The sequence below is a fragment of the Muntiacus reevesi genome, chromosome 14 (assembly GCF_963930625.1).
Source record: "Muntiacus reevesi chromosome 14, mMunRee1.1, whole genome shotgun sequence".
Lineage (NCBI taxonomy): Eukaryota > Metazoa > Chordata > Mammalia > Artiodactyla > Cervidae > Muntiacus > Muntiacus reevesi.
This window is the reverse complement of record NC_089262.1, coordinates 51,782,848-51,807,461: the sequence shown is the minus strand read 5'-3', so window position 1 is coordinate 51,807,461 and position 24,614 is coordinate 51,782,848. Positions and strand designations below refer to the sequence as shown.

General features: G+C 36.1%; 2 protein-coding genes across 3 annotated transcripts in view; both read right to left on the bottom strand.

Moving 5' to 3' along the window:
* The window catches only part of IPO11 (importin 11), a 188,390-nt gene that overhangs the window by 32,718 nt on the left and 131,058 nt on the right, over positions 1-24,614 (bottom strand). The window contains exon 27 of the mRNA XM_065905431.1: positions 23,783-23,904. Coding sequence (XP_065761503.1) covers positions 23,783-23,904 — 122 coding nt within the window. The remainder of the gene's footprint in view (positions 1-23,782; positions 23,905-24,614) is intronic.
* LRRC70 (leucine rich repeat containing 70) lies at positions 7,063-10,994 on the bottom strand. 2 transcript variants are annotated; one of them, XM_065905433.1, is made up of 3 exons: positions 10,804-10,994; positions 9,639-10,313; positions 7,063-9,260 (listed from the first exon to the last, which is right to left on the bottom strand). In XM_065905433.1, the coding sequence occupies exons 2-3, from the start codon at positions 10,300-10,302 to the stop codon at positions 8,407-8,409; spliced, it is 1,518 nt and encodes a 505-aa protein (XP_065761505.1). In that variant the 5' UTR covers positions 10,303-10,313; positions 10,804-10,994; the 3' UTR covers positions 7,063-8,406. The 2 variants fall into 2 exon arrangements, with proteins under 2 accessions (XP_065761505.1, XP_065761504.1); XM_065905432.1 differs by having other exon boundaries at positions 7,063-10,313.

The following is a 24,614-nucleotide window of genomic DNA, read 5'->3' as shown; positions in this document are numbered from 1 at the left end:
TAAAGAAACACACAGTCTGCCTTATGTGGTTCAGTGAGAAACATCTTAGAAAAAGGTATTGGAGCCAGTAGGCACATGAAAAGATGCTCAACACTGTTAATTACTAGAGAAATGCAGATCAAAACTACAAAGAGGTATCCCCTCATACCAGTCAGAACGGCCATCATCAAAAAGTGTACAAATAAGAAATGCTGGAGAGGATGTAGAAGAAAAGGAACCCTCCCACACTGTTGGTGGAAATATAACTTGGTGCATCCACTATAGAGTATGAATGTTTCCTAAAAATTGGAAAATGCAGTTAACTCTATGATCCAGCAATCCCACTCTGGGCATAAATCCGGAAAAGATGAAAACACTAATTCAAAAAAACACAAGCTCCACAAAGTTCAAAGCAACATAATTTACATTAGCCAAGACAAGGAACAACTAAATATCCATCTGCAGATGAATGGATAAAGAAGATGAGGTTTATATACACACATACACATATACACACATTGGGATACTACTCAGGCATAAAAAGGAATGAAATAATACCACTTGCAGCAACATGGATGGACTGAGAGATTATCTTATTAAGTGAAGTAAGCTAAACAGAGAAAGGCAAATATTATATCACTTAGTATGTGAAATCTAAAAAAATTATACAAAATAACTTATTTATGAAACAAATAGACTCAAAGACATAGGAAACAAACTTATGGATACTGAAGAGGGAAGGTGGGGTAGGATAAATTAGGAACTTGGGGTTAAGAGATATATACTAGTATATATGAAGTAGATTATCAAGAAGGACCTACTGTATAGCATAGGAAACTATATTCAGTATCTTGTCAAAATCTACAATGGAGAAGAATCTGAAAAAGAATACAACACACACACACACACACATGTGGGCTTCCCAGGTAGCTCAGTGGTAAAGAATCTGCCTGTTAATGCAGGAGACTGGGGTTCTATTTCTGGGTTGGGAAAATCCCTTGGAGAAGGAAACAACAACCCACTCCAGTATTACGGCCTGGAAAATCACATGGACAGAGGAGCCTGATGGGCTGCAGTCCATGGGGGTCATAAAAAGAGTCAGACATAACTTGACCACTAAAACAACAATAAATCATACTGATCATTGCTGGAGCTACCAGCATGGGCACATGTTTGTGAGGAGAGGGTAAGAAGACATATCTTTGCCATAATTAGAAAATAACACAGTTCTACATAATCAGGCCTCAATTCAGATATGCACATTTATGGAATGAGCTGAAAACAGATTACGATAATCAAACTGCAACATGGACAAGATAAACTTTTGAATGCACAGTTATTGCCAAAAGCAGTAACTTCACCCCTTTCTCATAAATGAGGAGACAGTTTAGCTGACACTGCTGGAATCAGAATAAAGCTTGAACAGTTCTGACAGAAATCTAACGGGTTTAGGAACCTGAGGTTTACAGAAAGCCAAAAAGTAGAATTAGTGAATGACTGACAAAAAGAAGTGTCAAAATCTGCCAGAAGATGGGATAAGGATATTCCCAGAAGCAGACTGGACACAGGCCAGAGGATACAGGTCCAACCTCTACCCTGCCTGCACACAGCAGTCAGAAGAAAGACTTGTCCTGGCCCGTGGCTTACTCAGGCTTACAGAAGTCAGTCAAGTGACCATCGGGATTCACTCCCTTTCTTCCCTCCCCTGCCTGCAGATGAATTTCTAGCTCTACCAAGAGAAGTTTGGACGGACGCCTGTCTTGTAGGGGTAAAGAACTGAGGTGAGACAACCTCAGTCAGTCTGTCGTTTTTTTTCACTAAAATGTGACCCATGCTGCACAGAAAAGGACACAAGAGGCAGAGATCTAGCTGGGGGAAAGTGAAAAGTGAAAGTGAAGTCGCTCAGTCGTGTCTGACTCTTTGCGACCCCATGTACCGCAGTCTACCAGGTTTCTCCGTCCATGGGATTTTCCAGGCATGAGTACCAGAGTGGGTTCATTTCCTTCTCCAGGGAATCTTCCCGACCCAGGGATCAAACCCTGGTCTCTCGCATTGCAAGCAGACGCTATACCCTCTGAGCCACCAGGGGAGGGGAGGGTTAATTCCAGTAGACAAAAGGAAACCATGCTCACTCTGGAGTATCTACTAGGTACCAGAGGGAGTGAGGCTTGGATTTCAAGAGGGAAAATGACTATGGTCCAGAGTAGAAAGGTATGTAATTTGGCCTTGAATGAAGAGTTGATTCTAGAAAAGGAGAAGTACTGAAGAAAAAGATTCTATGCAATATTTGTATGTGTGAGGGTGCTCAGTCGTGTCCCAGTCTTTGCAATCCCATGAACTGCAGCCTGCCAGGCTCCTCTGTCCATGGGATTTCCAGGTAAGAATACTGAAGTGGCTTGTCATACCCTCCTCCAGGGGATCTTCCCAATCCAGGGATCAAATCCTCGTCTTTTGCATTAGCAGGCAGATTCGTCACCACTAGTGCCACTTGGGAAGCCCACATTTAGGGATCAGTAAAAGGAGAAGTTATGTATCTTCAGAGCATTCAAATTCAAAAAAGCACTCAGAAGGAGGCAACTCAATTATCATTCATTAAGCAGTTTGGGAAAAGAACCCCAAAATAACGGGGTAACAAAAAAGCCAGAAGAGGCTTGTACTTTCCTGGCATACAGAACAGATATTTAAAGAAAAGAAGCACTATGAAGTTATAGTTTCTTTTTCTCCTTTTTGAAGTATTACAGAAATGTTCCCTCCAAATGTGTAAAATGTAACACTTTAAAAAGAAGCATTTAAAGTAAAAATTTTATACAGTATTCTATACGAAGTTTTGAATATCAGGCATTTGCTTTCCTTTTTATTCACACAATTCTCTCTCAATGCTGTTATAAATTAAGAATCTTGTTGTCTGTAATATACAATCTTTCTGAATTACATGCTTTAAAATGTAATTGGACATCTAAAATGGAAACAATCAAAGGAGCTGTAAACCAGGAATCAAACAGCAATGGGTTTGGTAGAAGGAAGGAGAAAAGTCATTGTACTTAGATAATCTTATATACATTATTTCTTTAAACACGACAAGCCAAAAACTAGGTATTATACTATTTTTGTTTATGAAAAAAGCTCAGTTTTTTCTTTTATATGTGCTACATACTGGACTTATGAGTAACACAATATTGGAATTCTCAGTGTATCATCTCCTAATAGTAGTCTTCTCGTGTAAATCCATTCGAATCTAGTGTCACGTATAATGTGGAGAAGTAAAATGTAGCCAGAGAAGACCATGTACTTTTAGAAATTTTAATTTTCTGAAACCAGTGCATACCACAAGTGGCAGTTCACATTAGCTAGAACAAGTCATTAGGGGCCCCTGAAAGAATTAGCCAAACTCCATGCTAGTCTATACAACTGTGCTTGGATAGCCATGGATGCTCAACTCCCTTATACTCTAAAATGATATAATACATGACATCTTCTGTATCCATGGATATGGAAACTGAGGTTTTCTACAGCACAGTAGAAAAAACAACATTCAGGAGTTTACAAACAAAAAAAAAAAACAACAAAACCCTGAGAGATGATTATTAAAGCCAAAACTTTATCTGAGTGTAGTCCCATGAGCAGACTTCAGAAGACTGGCTTACTGAGTATTAAAAGCAGGTGGATTTACACCCGGCTATCAATTAACTTGGGCTTCCCAAGTGGAAAGTGAAAAGTGAAAATGTTAGTCACTCAGTCTTGTCTGACTCTGTGACCCCACAGACTGGAGCCCACCAGGCTTCTCTGTCCATGGAATTCTCCAGACAAGAATACTAGAATCAGTAGCCACTCCCTTCTCCAGGGGATCTTCTCAACCCAGGGATTGAACCCGAGCCTCTCATACTGAAGACAGATTCTTTACCATCTGAGTCACCAGGGAGGAATCCGCCTGCCAATGCAGGAGACACAAGAGATAGGAGTCTAATCCCTGGGCCAGGAAGATCCCCTGGAGTCCCTTAGGGTAACATTATGCATCATGTGAATACATAACAAATAATCATGGGAATTTACGATCCCCAAAGCTCAAAAACTGCCCTCCCTTGTTTTATAAAACAATATTATTTTTCCTTATTTCTTTTATCAATTACAAGTATGGGTAACTAAGTTGCAGATAACATATTACAACTGATTCAGTCTACACCAGATATGAGGCAGAAAACAGAACAGAAAGTCGCTGTATTGAATGAAACCTATGTCTGAAACATTCATCTTAGATAATGCAAAGAATGTTTAACATCAAGGATGAAAAGACAATGAAATTAAAACTGAAGGGCAGGAAGTATAAGTAATCTTCCTTTTTACTTATCACGTTTTTCTTATTGTGCACATTTGGTTGATACATTAATTTATTTGCACAGACCAGAGTAATATCTACATTACAGACAGAAAGCGGGCCTTTTTAAACATCTGCTTGTTTTGTATATATGTGTGTATATACATTATATATATATATACACACACACACACAAACATTAAATAAATAGGTGAGAATATGAAAAGTTTTACTCAGTAGGTAAAGATCACCTGATCATTGAAAACAATTCCACTTTTTAGTGAACTTTCTTTTTAGAGTCAAATGCACAGGAGTGAAACTACAGCTCTTAATCTTAGACATATGACATTTTGAGGTTACTGTCTGGGTATATAAAAGTATCTGCAGAATATGTGAACTGCAGAAACTTCATGGAAAGTGATTTTTTTTCCTTACTGTTGAAAACTGTGCACAATACTAAAAAAAAAAATCCTTCTTTGTTGTGTTTTTCACCCAACTTAAAAAAATCATGGTGGTTTAAAACTATTTCTGTCCGTTTGTATCATTACACACTCAATGACAGGTGTTCAGAAAACAAAATATCCCTAAAAAGAGAATGCAAAATTCTTAATCCCAAAGGCGCAAATCAAAAAAAAATTCTAATATTCATCTGGTTACCCAAACAATAAGTAATGGACTAAATGTGAACAGGACTCTAGTTTCTTTTCACTTGTCCAACTTTTATTAGTAATTTTCTAGTGAGCACTTCACACTTCTAGCTTTTAAATTAACTGATTCATCAGCATAGACCATGTGTCTCAAATAACTTCTCAATGTGATGAATTTACATACTTAACATCACATCTTCGTCCCCTTGGGCCCTGGAGAAAAACAGGTATTCAGGAACACATTTACAAGAACACAAAAGTTTAAATTACCTGTTCTGAACAGTTCTACAACCTAAAGTTGATGATTTAAGTTTTTCATAGTAGCAAGCCCAAGAAAGAAACCAGAACTTCAGTCACTTTAAAATTTTCTCTGCTCTAACTAGATCACAACTTGTACACTGCACCTAATAATATTTGAACTCGCATTAAATCCTAAGTTAGAGGGTGGATGAACTTAGGGTAATTTAAGAAAATAAATACGTTTTTAAGCATTAAAAGCCACAACCAAATAAAATATTCTCTAAAGTGTACTTTTCAGTTTATATTAACAAGTCTAAGTAAAGAACAGTTTATTGAAAAAAAAAAAAAGGAAAAGGAAAAGGCCCTGATATATCTGTCTTATTCTAGAATTCCTACCACACCAGAAGCTATACATTTACACTAAAATCAGGTCCCCCCTCCTCTATTTTCCAGGACCTAGGCTGAAAATATTTCTGCCACTTAAATACATCTTTCTACACAGTTAATTCTCTTCATGGTCACGTGAAAAGTGACCATTGACAAATGTTAGCAAGGAAATAGGATAAAAAAATTCATGTAGAAATTCACTAAGCTATTTAAAAATAAAAGTTTATACCCAACAATTATCCTTCCAAGGTCTTTCATATTATAAACCACTCTCCCGTTGTATGTGTGTGTGTGTGTGCTCAGCAGTGTCTGACCCCATGGACTGCAGCCCTCCAGGTCCTCTGTCCATGGAATTTTCCAGGCAAGAGTATTTCCTACTCCAGGGGACCTTCCCAACCCAGTGACCAAACCCACGTCTCTTGCCTCTCCTGCACTGGCAGGCAGGCTTTTTTTTTTTTTTTTTTTTTTACCGCTAGTGCCACTTGGGAAGCTCATGTTATAAACCATTCTCCCAATTAACTTTTTTTTAATGAGTGCAGAGAGGTGGGGGCGGAAAACAAGCCATTTTTTTAAAGAAAATAAGAAATAACTACAGTGATCTGTGTGCAGTGGGATGGGCAGAAACTGCCAGGTTACATGATTTTCAACAGGAAGACTATGCTTTAAGAAATACTGCTCAATGAAGATATACTAAAGTTCCATAAAAAGGAGATGATCAATGACTGGTAAAGAACCATTTGGAAAAGACATTAGGGTGAAAAAACCTAACCAATACTTGTTTTCAATGCTTACAGGAATCACTTGACAAACTGGTTCTCGTGTTTTTCTTTTTTTTTTTTTTTTTAAGTAATATAAAAGAATTGAATAGATTTGATAATTATGGGGTTGGGCGCATAACCTCACCATCAAAAATATTTTTAAAAACTATACTTGAGATGGTGTAATACTGAAAAAAGCGGGCCCATTATCTTAATAGTGCTCTGTAACTGTGAAGTCATGAACAATCTAGATAATAGTGATACAACTGATTCATATCCCTCCCCACCCACCTATGGCCCCATCAGTAGGTACAGTAACACAAAAGAAAAATACAAGTTTTAATGAGAAATGAAACAGGTCTTCTAAAGAGAAAAAAATTATTATTATTATTTTGAGGGTGACGCATATAAACAAAGTCTAACTGGTAAAGAGAACAACCTTCTCTTTGGTTTCACCTACCCCATTCTCTTTACTCCTAGTCCAGAGCAGCATGACACATTACAAGTCCATGCATACATTTTTCAGTCTGGCCTAGTAACAGAAGACAAGCCAAGAAGTGGGAAGAACAAGAAGTGCAACAGGATGGGGGGAGTACATGCGCAGTCAACTTGGTGGGTAGGAAGACCTAACATCAAAGCTGATTTGCAGAGCCTTGGAAAAGGTTTCCAGGCTTCCCCCACTCCCCTACCCCCGCCATTTTCACAACCCTTAAAAACAAACATGACAAATTTTGCTGTTTCTGTTGCGGTGTGGGTAAGACAACGGAGTAAAAATGTCCTAATTACATATGGGTCCCCCTCTACCTTAAAGCTTAAACACTTGGCTATCTCTATAATCCTCAAGTTTAAGAATAGTCCACATATATGTTACATTTGAAAGTTCTATTTCTTGACCTAAGTGGTGACTCAAACAGGTCTATTTTGTTCTGTATGTGATTTATAAATGAACAGAAGTTTTCTAAAATGTTGCCTGTAATCTTAAAACAAATATTTTCCAAAAACCTAACATACAATTTATCCCCCGTCTGTCACTCCTCAGCCAATCACCAAGGCACCGTGCAAAGTAGCTCTAGAATTCCTCCATCCTCTCTGCCAATACCCTGGTCCAGGCCTCCAGCATCTCTCCACTGGATTAATGATTCATATTAATCCTGGTTCTAGTCTTGTTATTTCCAGAAAAAGTGCACTTCAGTTTGCATTTGCCAAATGCTAAATATTTAAAAGAAGCACTGAATGTGTCACCAAACAATAGCATTTGCCACTTTTACCATCGCTTAAGATCCTTCCATGGCCCCCTGCTGCCCCGGGGAAAAACATGAAATTACAACATCCTTCATCATCTGACTTTTCTCTCTAGCTGCAGACCTCAACACCATTCACAACTCCAGATGGAGTGAATTTTAGTTCCTGAAAGCAGTATTCTATTTCTTCAACCCTTCTGATATAATGTTATCTCTACCTACTACTCAGCTCTCTTCACTAGGCTAATGTCTACCTATTCTTTGCAAGCCAGTTTCAGTGTCCCTCTTCTTACAAAGCCTTCTCTCATCTCCATTTTTGTTACAGAAAACAGTACCTCCAAGGGCGGTAGTAACCATACGGTACAGTAACCCTATGTGTCCTCCTCAACATCACAAGCTCTACCAAAAACAGGAACCATGCCCATGTTGTTCACAATTCTAACCCTAGCACCCAGGCAGCAGGATAGAAGAAAATTAAAAGCATGCACTCTGGAAGTTGGGACAGTTTCTTAACTCACTCTGCTTAGGTTTCCCTATTTGTAAAATGAAGATATTATTACCTTTAGGCTTTTTAAGGATTCAGTGTGATATGTAAAATATTTAACATACTGCTTGGTACACAGAAATGTTAGCTATTATTATTACTTAATATAGTGCCTATCAAAGATAATATTTACAGAATGAATACAGTATTCACAAATTATTAAAAACCTGTATTTATTAATACTAAGCTCACAGAAATCATTATATACCCAAATAAAGTCTATAATTCTATAAGGATGTTTCAGTTTTATTCATGTCCATGACACTGAGGTTTTCTTACAGCCCATTATTTAATTGAATTATAAGGCAGAATGTTCAAAGAGAATGACCTGTGCCTCACTTTCAGGAACAATTTGTTTATGAAGTTGAATCTGCTCCAAACCAGGGCTTTCTACAGAATTTGGGGAAGTGTTACAAATTGAAGCTGTTACATTATACCTTGCTGACTGATAAAAGCTGTAGTATTCAAGTCTATTTTCCCCTGAGTTTTCTGGTGCCTTTAGTTTTTGTTTAAATTGAACAACTTTGTAGATCAAAAAAACAATTAAAACACAGGCTAAAATAAAAAAAGCTAGCAAAATGTCAAAAGCCTCATTCAGCTTTTCAACTTCTTGGGTACAGATCGGAGACGCTTTCCCTGATACTGAAGCAGCATCAATCGGTAGAGCACTGTGTTTTTCCAAGTTCAAGTCAGCAGGAGAAGTATGCTGTATCTGCACAGGTAACATCGCAGTGGTCTGTAACGGATTACCAAAGGTATTCTCTTGAAAAAATCTACTGGCAGGTGAAGCACGAATTTGTTCCCCAAAAGTAACGCTCTCAGTGTTTTCCAAATATTTCCCATTTGTGGTTATTTTATGCCAGGCCATCATTAACGTAGTGGTCTTGTGGTAAATATGAAGAGATTTTATAGCCCAAGTTCTGGATACATTTGCAGAAGATGTAACACAATTTGTAAAGTCAGTCCATTTAACATAATGCAATGCTCTGCCACGCATGGATGGGGGATTCTGACAAAAGATGTTTAGAGTAACGGCTGAAGATGCTAACCAGTCGCGAAGACCCAACAGTTTGCAGTTACATTCCCAAGGATTAGAATTTGCCTGAAGATGAATCAATGAAGACAATGGCTTAAGGACCCTTGGATGTAAGTCTGTAAGATTATTAAATGACAGGTTAAGAATCTTCAAAGATGCTCCCATGTTTTCAAATGTATTATTATCAATGCTGATTATTCTGTTTCTGTCTAACCTAAGGTAAATTAAATTCTTTAACAAGCTAAATGTGTCAGAATTTAAATTTTCTAAATCATTATGACTTAAGATCAAATGTTTAAGGTTACTAATTCCACTAAATCCATCCCTAGTAACATTTTTAATTCTTGAATTTTTCAGGAGGAGATATTCCAAATTGACAAGTGCTTTAAATGCAAAGGGCTGTATTGTTTCAATATGGTTATGAGACAAAGAAAGTCTTTTCAGACTCTTAAGTACTTCAAAAGCATTTGATGGTACTTTTGTTAAATTATTACCTTCTAGATACAAACAATCCAGGTTTCCAAGGTGTTGAAAGCCTGAGTCTGATATTCTCAAAATTTTATTGTTTGACAAATCAAGTATCCGAAGAGCAATCATACCAACAAAGGTACCACTCCCGAGGACAGTGAGACGATTTCTTTGCAGATTTAAGTACTGAACTGAAACTAAATCATGAAACACTCCTCTTGGAACAAAAGATACTTGATTCGACTGTAGATATAAATTACGAAGATTGAAAAGTCCCTCAAATATTCCAGGATCCAAGCGTTTTATAAAATTATTATTCAGATACAGAAAATACAGATGCCTCAAATGAACAAAAGCTTTTGGATATACATACACAATGCTAGAATTATCTAAATGCAACGCTACAAGTGAATGAAGTCCAGTTAATTCACTTTCATTTATATGAGAAATATTATTTCCAGTCAGATACAGAAAAACTGTACTTTCAGGGAAATTCTTAGGAATACTTGAAAGGCCTAAGTTACGGCAGTTAATTTGTCTCCCAGTGCAGAGCTGGCAAACAGACGAACATCCAAGAATCTCTTTATGGAATAATAATACAAGATAACAGGTAACAAGTAGAAACAGTCGTAGGCAAGGCAGAGAAAAACGTACTCCACACATAGCCCTGTTCTTGGTTTCTCTGTTCATATCAAAATTGGCTACAAAAAGAAAAGGTAAAACTTTAAATCATCAAAAAGTTCTTTAACTGAAAGCTTTATAGTACTAGAAATTCTACACCCTATTTTATTAAGATTAGCCATAATACTAAATATCATAAATCATACAACAGTGATAGCATAAAATAATAAGTTTGAAATAGATTCTAGAATTATTAGCACCTCTAGGCCATTAACTCACTGTTTAACAAAATGATAATCAAATTTAATGAACTGCAAAATAAAATGCTTGCTAAGTTAACTTAAAATATTACAACTGACTATAACAAAATTGACAAATGACGATGCAGAGATAAAGATCTTGGGTATAAATATGCCCTTCATCAACTTTAAGTCTACTATCAATTAAGCAACATAATTTTTGAAAACACAAATTCAGTACAGAACAATTAAACTCTCTTTAAACTATGGATTTTTACAAATCGAATTATTTGTTTCAGTTGAAAGTTCACATTTAAATAAATAATCTTACCAAGAACAGGAAATTCATATTATTAACACTCGGCTGATTCAAGCAGAGGTTTTCTTTCTAAATCTGAAGAACGACATTTCTAGGCTGCGTTTCTTTTGTGGCACTGTTGACCTCCACCCCTCCACCTTTTTTTTTTTTTTAAGTCACAATTTGCTCAGGAAACACCACTCTTCACATTAGTTCCTCCACACTCACTGTGTAAAACGCAGGTTGCCATGGATACAGGAAACTAAGAGACAGGAAGTCGTGTTATCTGTGTTTCAAAAGTTTGCGAAAAGGAAATCTCAGGAACTTACTTTTTCAGAATGCAGTTAATTTGAGTTTTCCCAATGCACAAACCTAAATATTTCATCTTTAAAATAAGTATTTTTAAAAACATGTATTATTTAAATATTCAGAATGAACAAACTTCTGTATACATCAACTACAAATAGCTATCAAAAGGAAAAAAGTTGAAATAAGATATAAATAGAGTAATGTAACTTCTGTGAATTTTTCAAATGTACCAAATATTTATATTTCTATTATTCTGAGTATACAGTAGAGATTTTAATTTTGTTTTATTCCTTAAAAAAAATAGTTAGCAAAACAAGTAATTTAGAATGATGAACATAAAGGCTGTTCCTCTGTGCTCTCCTTTTTTGATTAAAAAAAAAACTGGCACATAGAAAGTACTGAATACCACCAATAAATACCTTAATACATTAAGCTATATGCCTGGAGCTGGAAAATGATAATTTGTATACCAAATCACTGACAAAGGTAATCTCTGATGAAAGAGACCTTTTAATGACTTTTCATTATATATACATCTCAATTAGTCTGAATTTTTTATAAAACACATCTGTGCCTAATGCAATCCTTTAAAGTAAGGATTTAAAGTGCTGACTATACACCATATATATTATGTACTGTTCAGTCATTAATTTTCCAACAATGTGACTGCTTAGGCTTTCTAATTCTGACTTATTAATATTACCAATACCCTGACAGTGTGATTAAAGCATCAGTAGTAATATGTATAATTGTATACTACAACTCCCTTCTGATACTAAAGCAGCTTTTTCACACCAAGACAATTACTTCGGATAATAATATGAATTATTTCCATATTAATATTTTGTATAACCCAGTATTTTTTTACAATAAAAAATCAAAAGTGCACTCTAGAGACAATCTTTATCAAAATGACTTACAAATCTCACAACTACCTTTTCTGGCTTCTATTGTTATTACTATTTTATAGTTACAGAAATTAAAAAACAGCAACCAAAAACCTAAATGACAGGGAAATGACATGAATCAGAGGTAAAGATGAAACAAGAGCTAGGTTTTTCAAGTTCATTTTTTTCATATTTTGAATAACATAGAGGATTTTTTTTCAATTATGTCACGTAACTTAAAGAATTATGATGGGGTTTAGGACATACTACCACAAGATACAGCACCCTGGCATACTGATACTTTAAGCTGAAGGGGACTGAGCATACAGCATAAGCAGGAAGTTCTCCCTTTCTGATCTCCCCAGCCACAACCCCATAATCCTTGCCCTTGTCCCCTGAAACAAGTCATTAAACCATAGAGTGAGAAATGCCCTCCCTATAATGGGAGGAAGGGAGCACCCTTACCTCCAAAGATAAGAGGACTCAGAAGAACCCAAACAAAAAGGACTTGCAAATTTCCCCTTGGTTTATTATGCATACTCATCTCATTCCCTTCACCCTAGATATCTTCCCAAGACTGCACCAAAGCTGGTGTAAAAATACACAGGTTTAACGGTTTCTGTGGGTCTTCATTTCCTCAAGAAGACTCTCATGATATGTAAAAGTGAAAGTGTTAGTTGCTCAGTCATGTCCAATTCTTTGCAACCCCATGGACTGTAGCCCACCAGGCTCCTTTGTCCATGAGGATTCTCTAGGCATGAATGCTGGATGGGTTGCCATTCCCTTCTCCAGGGGATCTTCTCGACTCAGGGATCGAAGCTAGGTTTCCTGCTTCTTCTGCATCGCAGGCAGATTTCTTTCCAGGCTGAGCCACCAGGGAAGACCAGCTCTCTCCCAGAATGTTCCTCATTTGGGGTTTGTCTGATATTTCCTCATGGTTAGATCCAGGTTAATCTTCCCTGGTTGGAATATTACATAAGTGATACGTTCTTGAAATATCACATCTAGCAGTACATAGTGTCCACCTGCTTCTCATTCATGATGTTAATTCTGAAGGTTGCTAAGAGTCAGATATGACTTAGCAACTGAACAACCACCACCCACTTCCCTAGTGGTCCAGTGGTGAAGACTCTGCGCTTCCACTGCAGGACGTGTGGGTGCGATCCCTGGTAAGGGAACTAAGATCCTGCATGCCACATGGTGTGCCCCACCCAAAACTGAAAAACCATTCAGTCCATCAGTGTTTTGTTTTTTAAATGTCATTTAAAAGTCACAAGTATTCAGGAACTTCCCTAAGCACAGGAGACAGAAGACATAAGTAGTTGTTTTTCTAAGAAGCCAGGTTGAACTGAACAATAATGTGTGAACTGAATGCACAGCATGGTGCCCTAACACATGAAAGAAACTTCAAAAATATTGCTGAATGTCTGTTGTATCAGTATCACAGGCTTGACATGAGATAGGAAGGTAGGGGCACTATAGTTCTGCTATATGTTTCAAGGGTACAATGAATTCGTATGAAACCAAAATGGACTACTTCCATTCAAATTCTAAGGTGGAAGGATAGACACACTTCAAAATATCTCCAAAGGTGCCAAACTACTGGGTGGGGAGAGACACTGGGTTTTCAAAGGACTGGTCAGAAGAACAAGCTGACATTCAGCTTTGAAAAGCTTTATAAATGATAATAATTTTTTTTAACCATCAAGCCCAGGTATTAATAATCTCCCTCTTTTTTCCACAAAACTACTCAGTGAACATGCAATTATGGCACCAAACTGTTCATCTCCCTAAACCATCCTGTCTACACCTCCCAGCTTCTGTTACTGAAAGATACACGTGCACAGTCTAATCAAAAAATAAAACATGAAAAGCTGCATCACAGAGGGGTTGTTCCTCATAGACTGAAATGATCTGAACCAATCTGATGTAACCTAATATTTTTCTCCTTCTGTCACTGTATCTTTGCTCATTCTTATCTCCATAGACAAGCGTGCCCCTAATACCTCAAACTCTTGCCAGAATATCCACATCAAGATCTAGCGTCTTCATACACAGGTCAGAAGCCAAGTACAAAGCTTCCACTGCCACAAAGTACACAAAATTTACCTTTCAAACTCTGCTGGCATGTGGTGTTAACACTTACCTTGCACTTTTCAAATATCCTGGTATTAGCTACCATCCCTTCAAGTTTACCACTCTTTTACATACTCCCCAAACTAGAACTGTCATCTTCCCTCATAGCTCAGTTGGTAAAGAATCTGCATGAAAGGCAGGAGACCCAGGTTGGATTCTGGGTTGGGAAGATCCCCTGCAAAAGGAAATGGCAACCCATTCCAGTATTCTCGCCTGGAGAATCCCATGGACAGAGGAGCCTGGCAGGCTAGAGTCCATGGGGTCACAAAGAGTCTGACATGACACAGCAACTAACCCACCACTTAATTAGAACTATGAATTTCTCAATGGTAATGTCTATGCCTAAAAGCCCTGTGTATTCACATTAATACTTAGTTAATACAGTTTTTTATATATTTTCAGTATATATTTTAGTGCAATAACAAAATTCAAGCCAAATTCACCAACTGCATATTATTTTAAAAGCTGATATAACTGTGATTACAATAACATGAATACCTCTGCTGTTTCCCAAACCCATATAATCACTCTAATTATCTGAATAAAACTCACTATTGGACCACTCCCAAGACCTAACCAAACAAATATATTAACACAGGGGGAAAATGCCATAGCAGTAGGTAACATATTTCTGTGATTCTCTTAAGACCCTGCAGCATTGCACTGTATTTTAATCACAGGGAAATTTAGACAAGTTATTTCAAATTAAAACAAACTAGGATGATTACAACAATCATAAAGGTAAAAAAAAATATATGTCTATTAAGGAGTAAAACTCCCAAAGACACTAGTAATTACTGTAATTTCCTGCTCTCCATTTTTTCCCCTGTAGTTCTTGAGACAATCAAAAGCAACCGCAAAAGAACTACATTGACATTAAAATCGCTCCGATAAGTATAAAGTAAAAGCAAACAAACAGTTTTAAAAGTAGGCATTCTGTTCAAAACAAGGACCAAAATCTGTTGGTCCTAATCTATGTGACTATCAACCACACGAGATTTCCTTTTCTGTCTGGGCACAGCAAACTTTTCAGCTTTCTCTTCCTCTCTGCCCATGGAAATGGAGCAGAGGAAAAGGCTGCATTTTTTGGACCTAAAGTGTTTGGGATCCAGAATTCACAAAGCCGGCTTTTTGTAGTATAGTATTACCAAATTTCCTTTGATTTCTCTAAATTATCAACGTGTAACATTCCTTAGAAATAACACTCTTATTAGACGAAAACATCAAACAAAACCACCACTGGAGAAAAACAACTCAGTGTCTATGCATTGACTGACTTTAAATCCGGCTAGAATAACAGAAAGACTGGCAACATACCAGAAATTCAACTCCCACAGAACAACAGATTACTTACTACTTATATTTCAGGGCCTCTATAAAAATGGCAATACTATGCAGCAGCACCAATCTGATAATGAAAAAATGATACTAATTGAAGAACAAGCTGCTTTTGGGAGAATATATCAGTTTTTCTAAACATAAAACATATGGGTTTCTTTTTTTCCATACAGAATGAAATGTAATCTAGTAACTGTAGCAATAACAGCAAGTAATATCTATTGAGTCCTTTATACCTAACATATAGAAGCAAGTAACATACAAAAAAAACCCTAATAATAACCCATGAGTTTTGAATTATCTCACTTAACCTTTACCAAAGGATGTCTACAAAAGAGATACTATTAACCTCACTTTAAAAATGAAGAAACAAATGTAAAGAATTTAAATAGCTTGACCAGAATCACAATTAAAAGGTAACAGAAACTTGGGAATAAGATTCTCAAAACACTAAGGTATATATTTAACAATGATTTTCAGGAACCCCCAAATTAGCACATAGTAATCATAGCCTTGACTAGACGGACCTTTGTTGGCAAAGTAATGTCTCTGCTTTTTAATATGCTATCTAGGTTGGTCATAACTTTCCTTCCAAGGAGTAAGTGTCTTTTAATTTCATGGCTGCAATCACCATCTGCAGTGATTTTGGAGCCCAAAAAAATAAAGTCTGACACTGTTTCCACTGTTTCCCCATCTATTTCCCATGAAGTGATGGGATCAGATGCCATGATCTTAGTTTTCTGAATGTTGAGCTTTAAGCCAATTTTTTCACTCTCTTCTTTCACTTTCATCAAGAGGTTTTTTAGTTCCTTTTCATTTTCTGCCATAAGGGTGGTGTCATCTGCATATCTGAGATTATTGATATTTCTCCTGGCAATCTTGATTCCAGCTTGTGCTTCATCTAGCCCAGCATTTCTCATGATGTACTCTGCATATGAGTTAAATAAGTAGGGTGACAATATACGGCCTTGACGTACTCATTTTCCTATTTGGAACCAGTCTGTTGTTTCATGTCCAGTTCTAACTGTTGCTTCCTGACCGTCCTGTCAAGACTATAGTTTTTCCAGCAGTCATGTATGGATGTGAGAGTTGGACTATGAAGAAAGCTGAGCGCTGAAGAATTGATGCTTTTGAACTGCAGTGTTGGAGAAGACTCTTGAGAGTCCCTTGGACTGCAAGGAGATCCAACCAGTCCATCCTAAAGGAGATCAGTCCTGGGTGTTCATTGGAAGGACTGATGCTGAAGCTGAAACTCCAATATTTTAGCCACCTCATTGGAAAAGACCCTAATGCTGGGAGGGATTGGGGTCAGGAGGAGAAGGGGACAACAGAGGATAAGATGGCCTAGATGGCATCACCGACTCGAAGGACATGTGTTTGAGTAAACTCCGGGAGTTGGTGATGGATAGGGAGGCCTGGCATGCTGCGATTCACGAGGTCGCAAAGAGTCGGACACGACTGAGCGACTGAACTGAACTGAACTGAATCAATCAATTGTCAAAAGATGTTGTGTCAAGCAAGCTGCCCAAAGGTAAGTAATGGTATAGCAGAACTATTTTAAAAAGGTTCCTACTACAATTGGATACCACTTCATACCAACCAGTATGGCTATAATCAAAAAGAAAGAATAATACGTGCTGCTAAGGGTATGCAGAAACTAGAATCCTTATACAATGCTGGTGGGAATATAAAATGATATAGCTAACTTGAAAACGGCCTGATAGTTCTTTAAAAAGTTAAACAGACTTGCTATACAACCCAGGAATACCCAAGAGAAATGATAAGTACCTACACAAAAACTTGTATGCAAATAATAGCACCATCATTCACAATAGCCAAAAGGTAGAAACAGCTCACATGTCCATCATTTGATGACTGGAGAAACAAAATGTGGTATATTCACACAGAAGACTATTATTTAGCAACAAAAAGAAAATAGTGATACCTGTCACAACGTGTAAACCTTGAAAATATGCTAATTTAAAGAAGTCAGTCACAAAAGACCACATACTGATTCCATTTGTAGGAAATGTCAGAATAGGACAAACCTCTATAGAGACAGAAAGTAGATTAGTGGTTGGCTGGGGAAAGGAATGAGTGGTAATGACTGCTGAAGAATGCATAGCTTCTGAAACTTTTGCAACTTGCTTTAAGTCACTGGATATGTCCCAGTGTCTCCTAGTTTATAGTCTGTGGGAACTTGACTAGAATTTATATCCTACTACTGTGTGAAAATTGTATAAATTTAATTATGTTGAATTGGTTCATGGTGATTTTCAGGTCTACTATGTCCCTGCATGTCTCTGCATATTCATTCTATTAATTTTTGAGAGTCTGATATTGAAATTCCAACTAAAAATTTTAATTTATCAAAAAAAATTATATAATGGAACTATCTGTAACTGTGTTCTGTATTTTCCAAGTCTCCTGTAAATGTGTTATCATACTTTCATAATTTAAAAAATAAAGAGAAAAATACTTAAGAAAAAGAGTACATGAACCGGTTCCTTTGGAAATGACAAAATGCTCTAAAACTGATTGTGGTGATGGATGCACAACTCCATGGATATACTAAAAACTACTGAATTGTACACTTTAAATGGGTGAACTGAACTATATCCTAATAAGCTGTTACCACACACACACACACACAAGATGCTTCTAAGACATTTTTCTTGTGAAAGATGTAAAAAAAAAAAAGATTGAGAACTAATTTTTACTGTAGAAAACCCACTAAACTATTAGGTTAAGAATTTACCGATAAAAGAAAATACTATAAAATGCTAAATAAGAATGCATGGCCTAGAAGTTAAAATGCATCCTATTTTAAAGGAAGAAAATAAAATTTTGTCACATTAAATACCCACTTAGGAATGGTCAGTTTAAACCAAACACAGTTCTGGTAAAACAACACATCCAAAATTAAAAAAATTTTAAACTGCCATTTATTTAACTATATTTAAACATTACTTTGCATACAAAGGTCCATCTAGTCAAGGTTATGGTTTTTCCAGTAGTTATGTATGGATGTGAGACTTGGACTATAAAGAAAGCTGAGTGCCAAAGAACTGATACTTATTGAACGGTGGTGTTGGAAAAGACTCTTGAAAGTCCCTTGGACTGCAAGGAGATCCAACCAGTCTATCCTAAAGAAAATCAGTCCTGGGTACTCATTGGAAGGACTGATGTTGAAGCTGAAACTCCCAATCATTTGGCCACCTGATGTGAAGAGCTGACTCATTTGAAAAGACCCTGATATTGGGAAGGATTGAAGAAAGGAGGAGAAGGGGATCACAGAGGATGAGATGGTTAGGTGGCATCACCAACACAATGGACATGAGTTTGGGTAAACTCCAGGAGTTGGTGATGGACAGGGAGGCCTGGCGTGCTGCAGTTCATGGGGTCGCAAAGAGTCAGACACGTCGACTGAGTCACTGAAGTGAACTGAAACTATACCAAAGTATTACTCTTTGGAACCTGTCATCTTGATTCTACTACCTTGTTTTAAAAGTTGTAAACTAGTTTAGAAAATTATATTAGAAAATTTGTATAGAATAATAAATTTCCAAATACTGATATTTTATTTATACTATCCTTGAGATAAAAGAGAACTATGGAGAGATACTAAGTGACCAATCCAAGCATGTCTAGTAAATCTGATACCCAGAGGACTTTATTATAAGGCAACTTCTCCTGGAAAGCAAGCCATCATACCTAAAAACCCTGTTGCTTTGTCAATCTTTTTTTGAATTATTCAACTAGCTTAAGAAAACCATTCCCCATGGGTGACTTTCTTAAATCTTAAAAAAAAAAAAAAACTGAATTCTTAAAACATTTCATCTCAGAGAACACTTACACACATCTGAAATTCTTAGAACTACATTATAAAAATAAGTCTATGAAGTTAGAGAATGAATTGCTATTTCAGAGAATAGAGCCAAAGGAAAGTTTGGTTACTCTCATTTTCATCTATAAAAAAAGGTTTTAGTTAATCTATGTCTTTGGATAAAAACTTTGGAAAACTTTAGAAGAACTGTATGTAAATAATGTTATTTTCATATAAAAATTAGCAGAAGAATATATTACTGCCTTTGGGCATAAATAATACAGATTTTAAGAAACAGAAATATTCAAACTTGGAATCACTCCAGTTATAAAACAAAAAGGACACAAGATAGTTGTACCACACAACTAACAAAAAAAAAGATTGTACTATATTCAGAAGGTGACCAAGAAGATATACTAAAAAGGCCTAAAAGATATACTAAAAGACAAAGGCAAAGACAAAATTATATATTTTTAAGTTAGTAACACTGCAGAAAGAATACTACAAAAGGTCATTAAGCTGAAGGTGATATACCTGTGACATATGTGGTTAACATATTTTTAATGAATTAATGAACAGTTTTATAAATACTCAATATACTGAAAATGTCCTGAATTTAAGATTACAGGTACACAAAAAGACTTAAGCTTTTAGAACTTATACTGCAGGAAATGGATGAATGGGTGAGAGACAGGAAGCAAGGGATAAAACAAAAACAGCTAACTTCATTTATCTAGACTGTGTGACCTTAATATGTAAACTCATTTAATCTTTATAATACTCTAATCAGGAAGATACTATTAATATCCTCATTTCAAAACAAGGTAACTTAGGCACAGGAAGTTATTTGGCCATGGTCATTAGTGACCAGTGGCACTAGAATTTGAGTGTGGTCCTAAAGCCTACAGTCTTTGCCAGAGATCTGAATCAGAGGTAGTGGATCATGGTAAAAGATAGCTTAAATAGATTCCCAAATAGTCATTCTTCAAATCAGTGGTTCTACCAGCATCTAGTGGGTAAAGGCCACAGATGCTGCTAAAAAGCCTAAAATGCACAGCACAGCCCCAGTATCAAACAGTCATCTGGGCCCAAACAGTCAAAAGTACTATGGTTGAGAAACCCTGCTTTAGAAAAGTGTTATTTCTTGCATGTGGAAATCTGTTATAATAAAGAAGAAAATAACATTTCCCAATGTAGCCTGATTCAAAATATCATCATCAACACATTATTCGCTAGATCTGCTTATTTCAGGCAAAGGAAATGTAACACTGCAAAGCCTAAAAGAAACACAGGAAGAAGAAATTACTATTATATGGGAGATTAACCAGAAAATATCACTGGGGACATGAAAGAGGGAAAATTTTCCTCAAACTCCATCAACTATGTAGTTTAAGTACTGGGCTGAAAATTTTTCTATACAGAAAAACTCAAAGGAACTTTTTGGTCAACCCAATAGAAGAAAGGTTATTACGGGAAATGATAAAACTGCTGACACTGTCAACATTCCCTTCCACTAAAGCACTTGAACCTAAATTTTCCAAAGCTATGTCATGGGCCAATGATAATGTGGCAAATTTTTAGAGCAATTAAGTTGTTTTGTTTGTTTTTCAAATGGACACATTTCCTGTATCTATCAACGATTCTTTACTCACTAATCCATCAAGGACTATAAAGTTAAATGCTTATTCTTTAAAATTCTATTACCACATTATTTTAAGACTTTCTAGGTACCCTTAAAATGATATGAATTCACAACCACTTAGCAGACTTTTCAATACTTCATTTTAAAAACAAAAATAAGATCTGATTTTCCTATTCAGAAAGCTATTTCCTCACAATTTTTAATTTCTTTTTTATATTTTTTAAATTTATTTTTTCTATTGAAGTATAGTTAATTTACAATGTTGTGTTAGTTTCTGGTGTATAACGAAGTGATTATATATTCTTTTTCAGATTCTTTTCCATTATAGATGACTGTGCTGTGTTCAGTCACTAAGGAGTGTCCGACTCTCTGGGACCCCGTGGATTATAGCCTGCCAGGAACCTCTATCCATGGGATTTTCCAGGCAAGAATACTGAAGTAGGTTGCCATTTTCTTCTCCAGGGGATCCTCCTGACCCAGGGACTGAACCTGTGTCTCCTGCATTAGCAGGCGGGTTCTTCACCATTGAGCCATCGGGAAGCCTGATATCATGATATTTTTAAATTAAAAAAAATTAATGTTTAAGAGAAATTCAAGCCTTAATAAAATCTTGCCCCTTAATTTATGTACACTGACATAGGCCCCAGTCTAAGTATTCTATAACCTTAACAGAAGCCTTTTTTATTTTCTTTAGAGAAGTCAACTATTTTCACAACTTACATATCAAAAATATTTCTGAAAATTAAAAAAAAAATTAAGTATTGAAGTCAACCATAGTATCAAAAAGGGTAAAACAAATATGCTTTAGATACAATTAAATATCTTTCTCATCTTTTAACCTATGTCAAGTTTTCTCTTAATCTCAGTACTTTATGTTAGAGAACACTCTAACATGCTCTATCAACCTTAGTTTTTTTTCCATTCATTAATTTACTGAGCAAATGTTTACCGAGTGTTGACTACTGCCAAAGAACAGATTCTTTAACATCTCTACTTTAAAGGCCTGTTAAACCTCTAGTCACTGTTTTTCTACTAAAAAGAAGGGAAAGACCAGTAAGTTAAAATGTTGGTAGCTTCAGCTTGGCTTCCAAAAATAAGACGCCACTCAGTTTCACAGAGAGGAAATAATGTTGCCCTTGTGTACATCCACCTGGGAGCTAAAAGAGCAAGCTCCGGCATCAAGCTGCCCAAGGTCAAAATCTGCCCTTTGATGTGCCACTTACCAGACCCTAAGCAAGTTATTTAACATTTTTAAGTTATTTTTTTGCTCTATAAAAACAAGACAATTATGTCTCTAACTTAGGACTGTTTAAAAATTAAATGAGACATAAATGTAAAGTACTTAGCGAAATATAAGGCAAATGGTAATGTAAGCATATAAGGTAGGGGGGTCCCTAGAGAAACAGAATGAGGCATGGCTTTCTTGACATAAGAGAAGCCATTTTTGGCCTATGCCATTTTGTAATCTAAGCCTGGTTACAATGCTTAACACTGAGAAGGATTTAATAATAATGATTTTAAGGGAACAAAAGAACAAACTGCTATCAAGCAAGAGAAGTAGCAAACATGACAATAGCAAAACATAATAGCAAACATAACAAACCAGCTGTAAAAACTCACAGGTCTGTTTCAACAGTAAAGAACAGTATGAAGCACTTTCCTGAGCAGTTTTGCAGAATTTAAACTTCCCAGGCATTCAACCTCCTGATCAACTGGAACCTAAGAGATGATGATGTTAACCTTTACTGACCCTCGTGAGGTCAACCATCCAAAGCTTGGACTCTGAGGACTGCCCATGCCCCTTCATAGTTATGCATGGACTGGTAGCTTAAAGCTTCCCAATGTTGCTGTTCATGGAGACACCGCATCGGGAAAGGTCCCTGCTACTCTCCTTCCTTGCTGCAAGTACTAAATCCTTCATTCTCCCAGTCTTTGACTTGTTGTGTCTTTTGGCTGGACACTCACCAAGAGGTAAATCCAGTTTCTGGGTAACAGCAAGGGCTCAAAAATTATTATCTATTTTTATAATAACACACAATAGCATATGATGTTATTATAAATAATTACCTGTGTTCTTAATCCAAACTGCTATACCAGAAATAATAATAAAATTTTTAAAAGAATTTCTAAAGCTAACTGCACTTATTTCACTAATTTATCACTAGGATACAGGTGCTATAAAAATTCTCTAAGACAAAAAAATCTAATATATTATTCTTCTCATACAACATGAAATCTTAAGGCCTGTTTTTACACTTCTAAAATTAAAAATACCCCAAAAAGAAATATAATGCCAAACAAAAGACAGGGATAAAAGCAAAAAAAAAAAAAAAATTACTCTTCTTTAAATGCCCCAAAACAAAGCATTTTGTATTTGCTTTATGGAAATGAGAATTTTAATAAAGTCTGTAAAGTATAATATAATGACTTCATCTATATAAGGAGAAAAAAATAACTTGTAAGCTTCTATAGACATAATCCAAAACTAACAATTATGTAACAAACTGTTGAATTACTAGGAGGATAATACACTTTATGAAGTGTTACTGACATTGAAATATCATTTATTTAATATATTTATATAAAACAAGGACCCCAAATTAAATCTAATAAAATCTGGTTATTTTTTAAAATGGGAATTCAGACAAAAATGAAATAAATTGGTAAAATGAACACCAACAAATTAAACTGCAATGCCCACCATTCCCACCTTTTTAGATCCAGGTCAGCACTTGGTTGGTTATCAACTAACAAAGTTAGCATACATATGCATAAAACAGCACTGCCCAGCAATACACAGCAATACCAACAGCCAAAACAGCGCTAATATTTTGATGCTTTAACAAAACAAATTTTAAGTAAACATTTCCTCACCTATTATCAGATGGCAGAAGAGAAAGTAAAGCCAAAGCTGAAAGTTTTCTTCTTTCAGGCTGGGTAATATTGTCCATGCGATCAACCCACATTTCAATCATATTTCCCAAAAGCTGGTCCATCTGAAAAAAAGACCAGGAGGCATCTCAAAATATTTGAAATGCTCTTTACTTATAAGTACTTTTAAAGGCAAAAAGCTCATAAAAAAAAGGTTAAAGTACAATTCCAACAAACCACAGAATTGGAATACAAGAATGTGGGGCAAGCTGTGAGCTGGGGGAAAAAAATGAGCAAAATCTGAAAAGGAATCTAATTAATCTTGAGAGCCAATTGAGTACCAAATAGACTTGTTCAACTCATCTAGGCTAAGGCTCCACTTGTTTGGTCAAATGCTAGTCTAGACACTGCCATGAAAATATTTTGCAGATATGATTAACATTTGTAATGAACTGACATTAAGTAGATTACCCTAGATAATGTGACTATAGTGTCAATCAGATGAAAGCCTTAAGAAAAAACTAAGGTTTCCTATAAATAGCAGAAACCCTGTCTCAAGAATGTAACACAGAAATCCTGCCCGAGTTTTTAGTTTCAGCCTGCGCTACAAAATTAGGAATTGCTAGCCCCTGCAGTCAATCATAGGAGCCAATTCTTTTAATATCCATGTCCGCTTCTCATGTGTGCGTACCTGTATGTGTGTATATTCCCTCAATGTCTCTCTCTCCATACACAAAGAACTGGCTCTGTTTTTCTGAAGAACCCTAACTAAGGCATAGGTAGAATCTATATAATAAAACATGACCAAGTATACTCATCATGTAGATTGGAAGTG

Bases quoted from the DNA above. Each gene is read 5' to 3' on its own strand.
- LRRC70 (XM_065905432.1), bottom strand. From the start codon at position 10,302: ATGAACAGAGAAACCAAGAACAGGGCTATGTGTGGAGTACGTTTTTCT.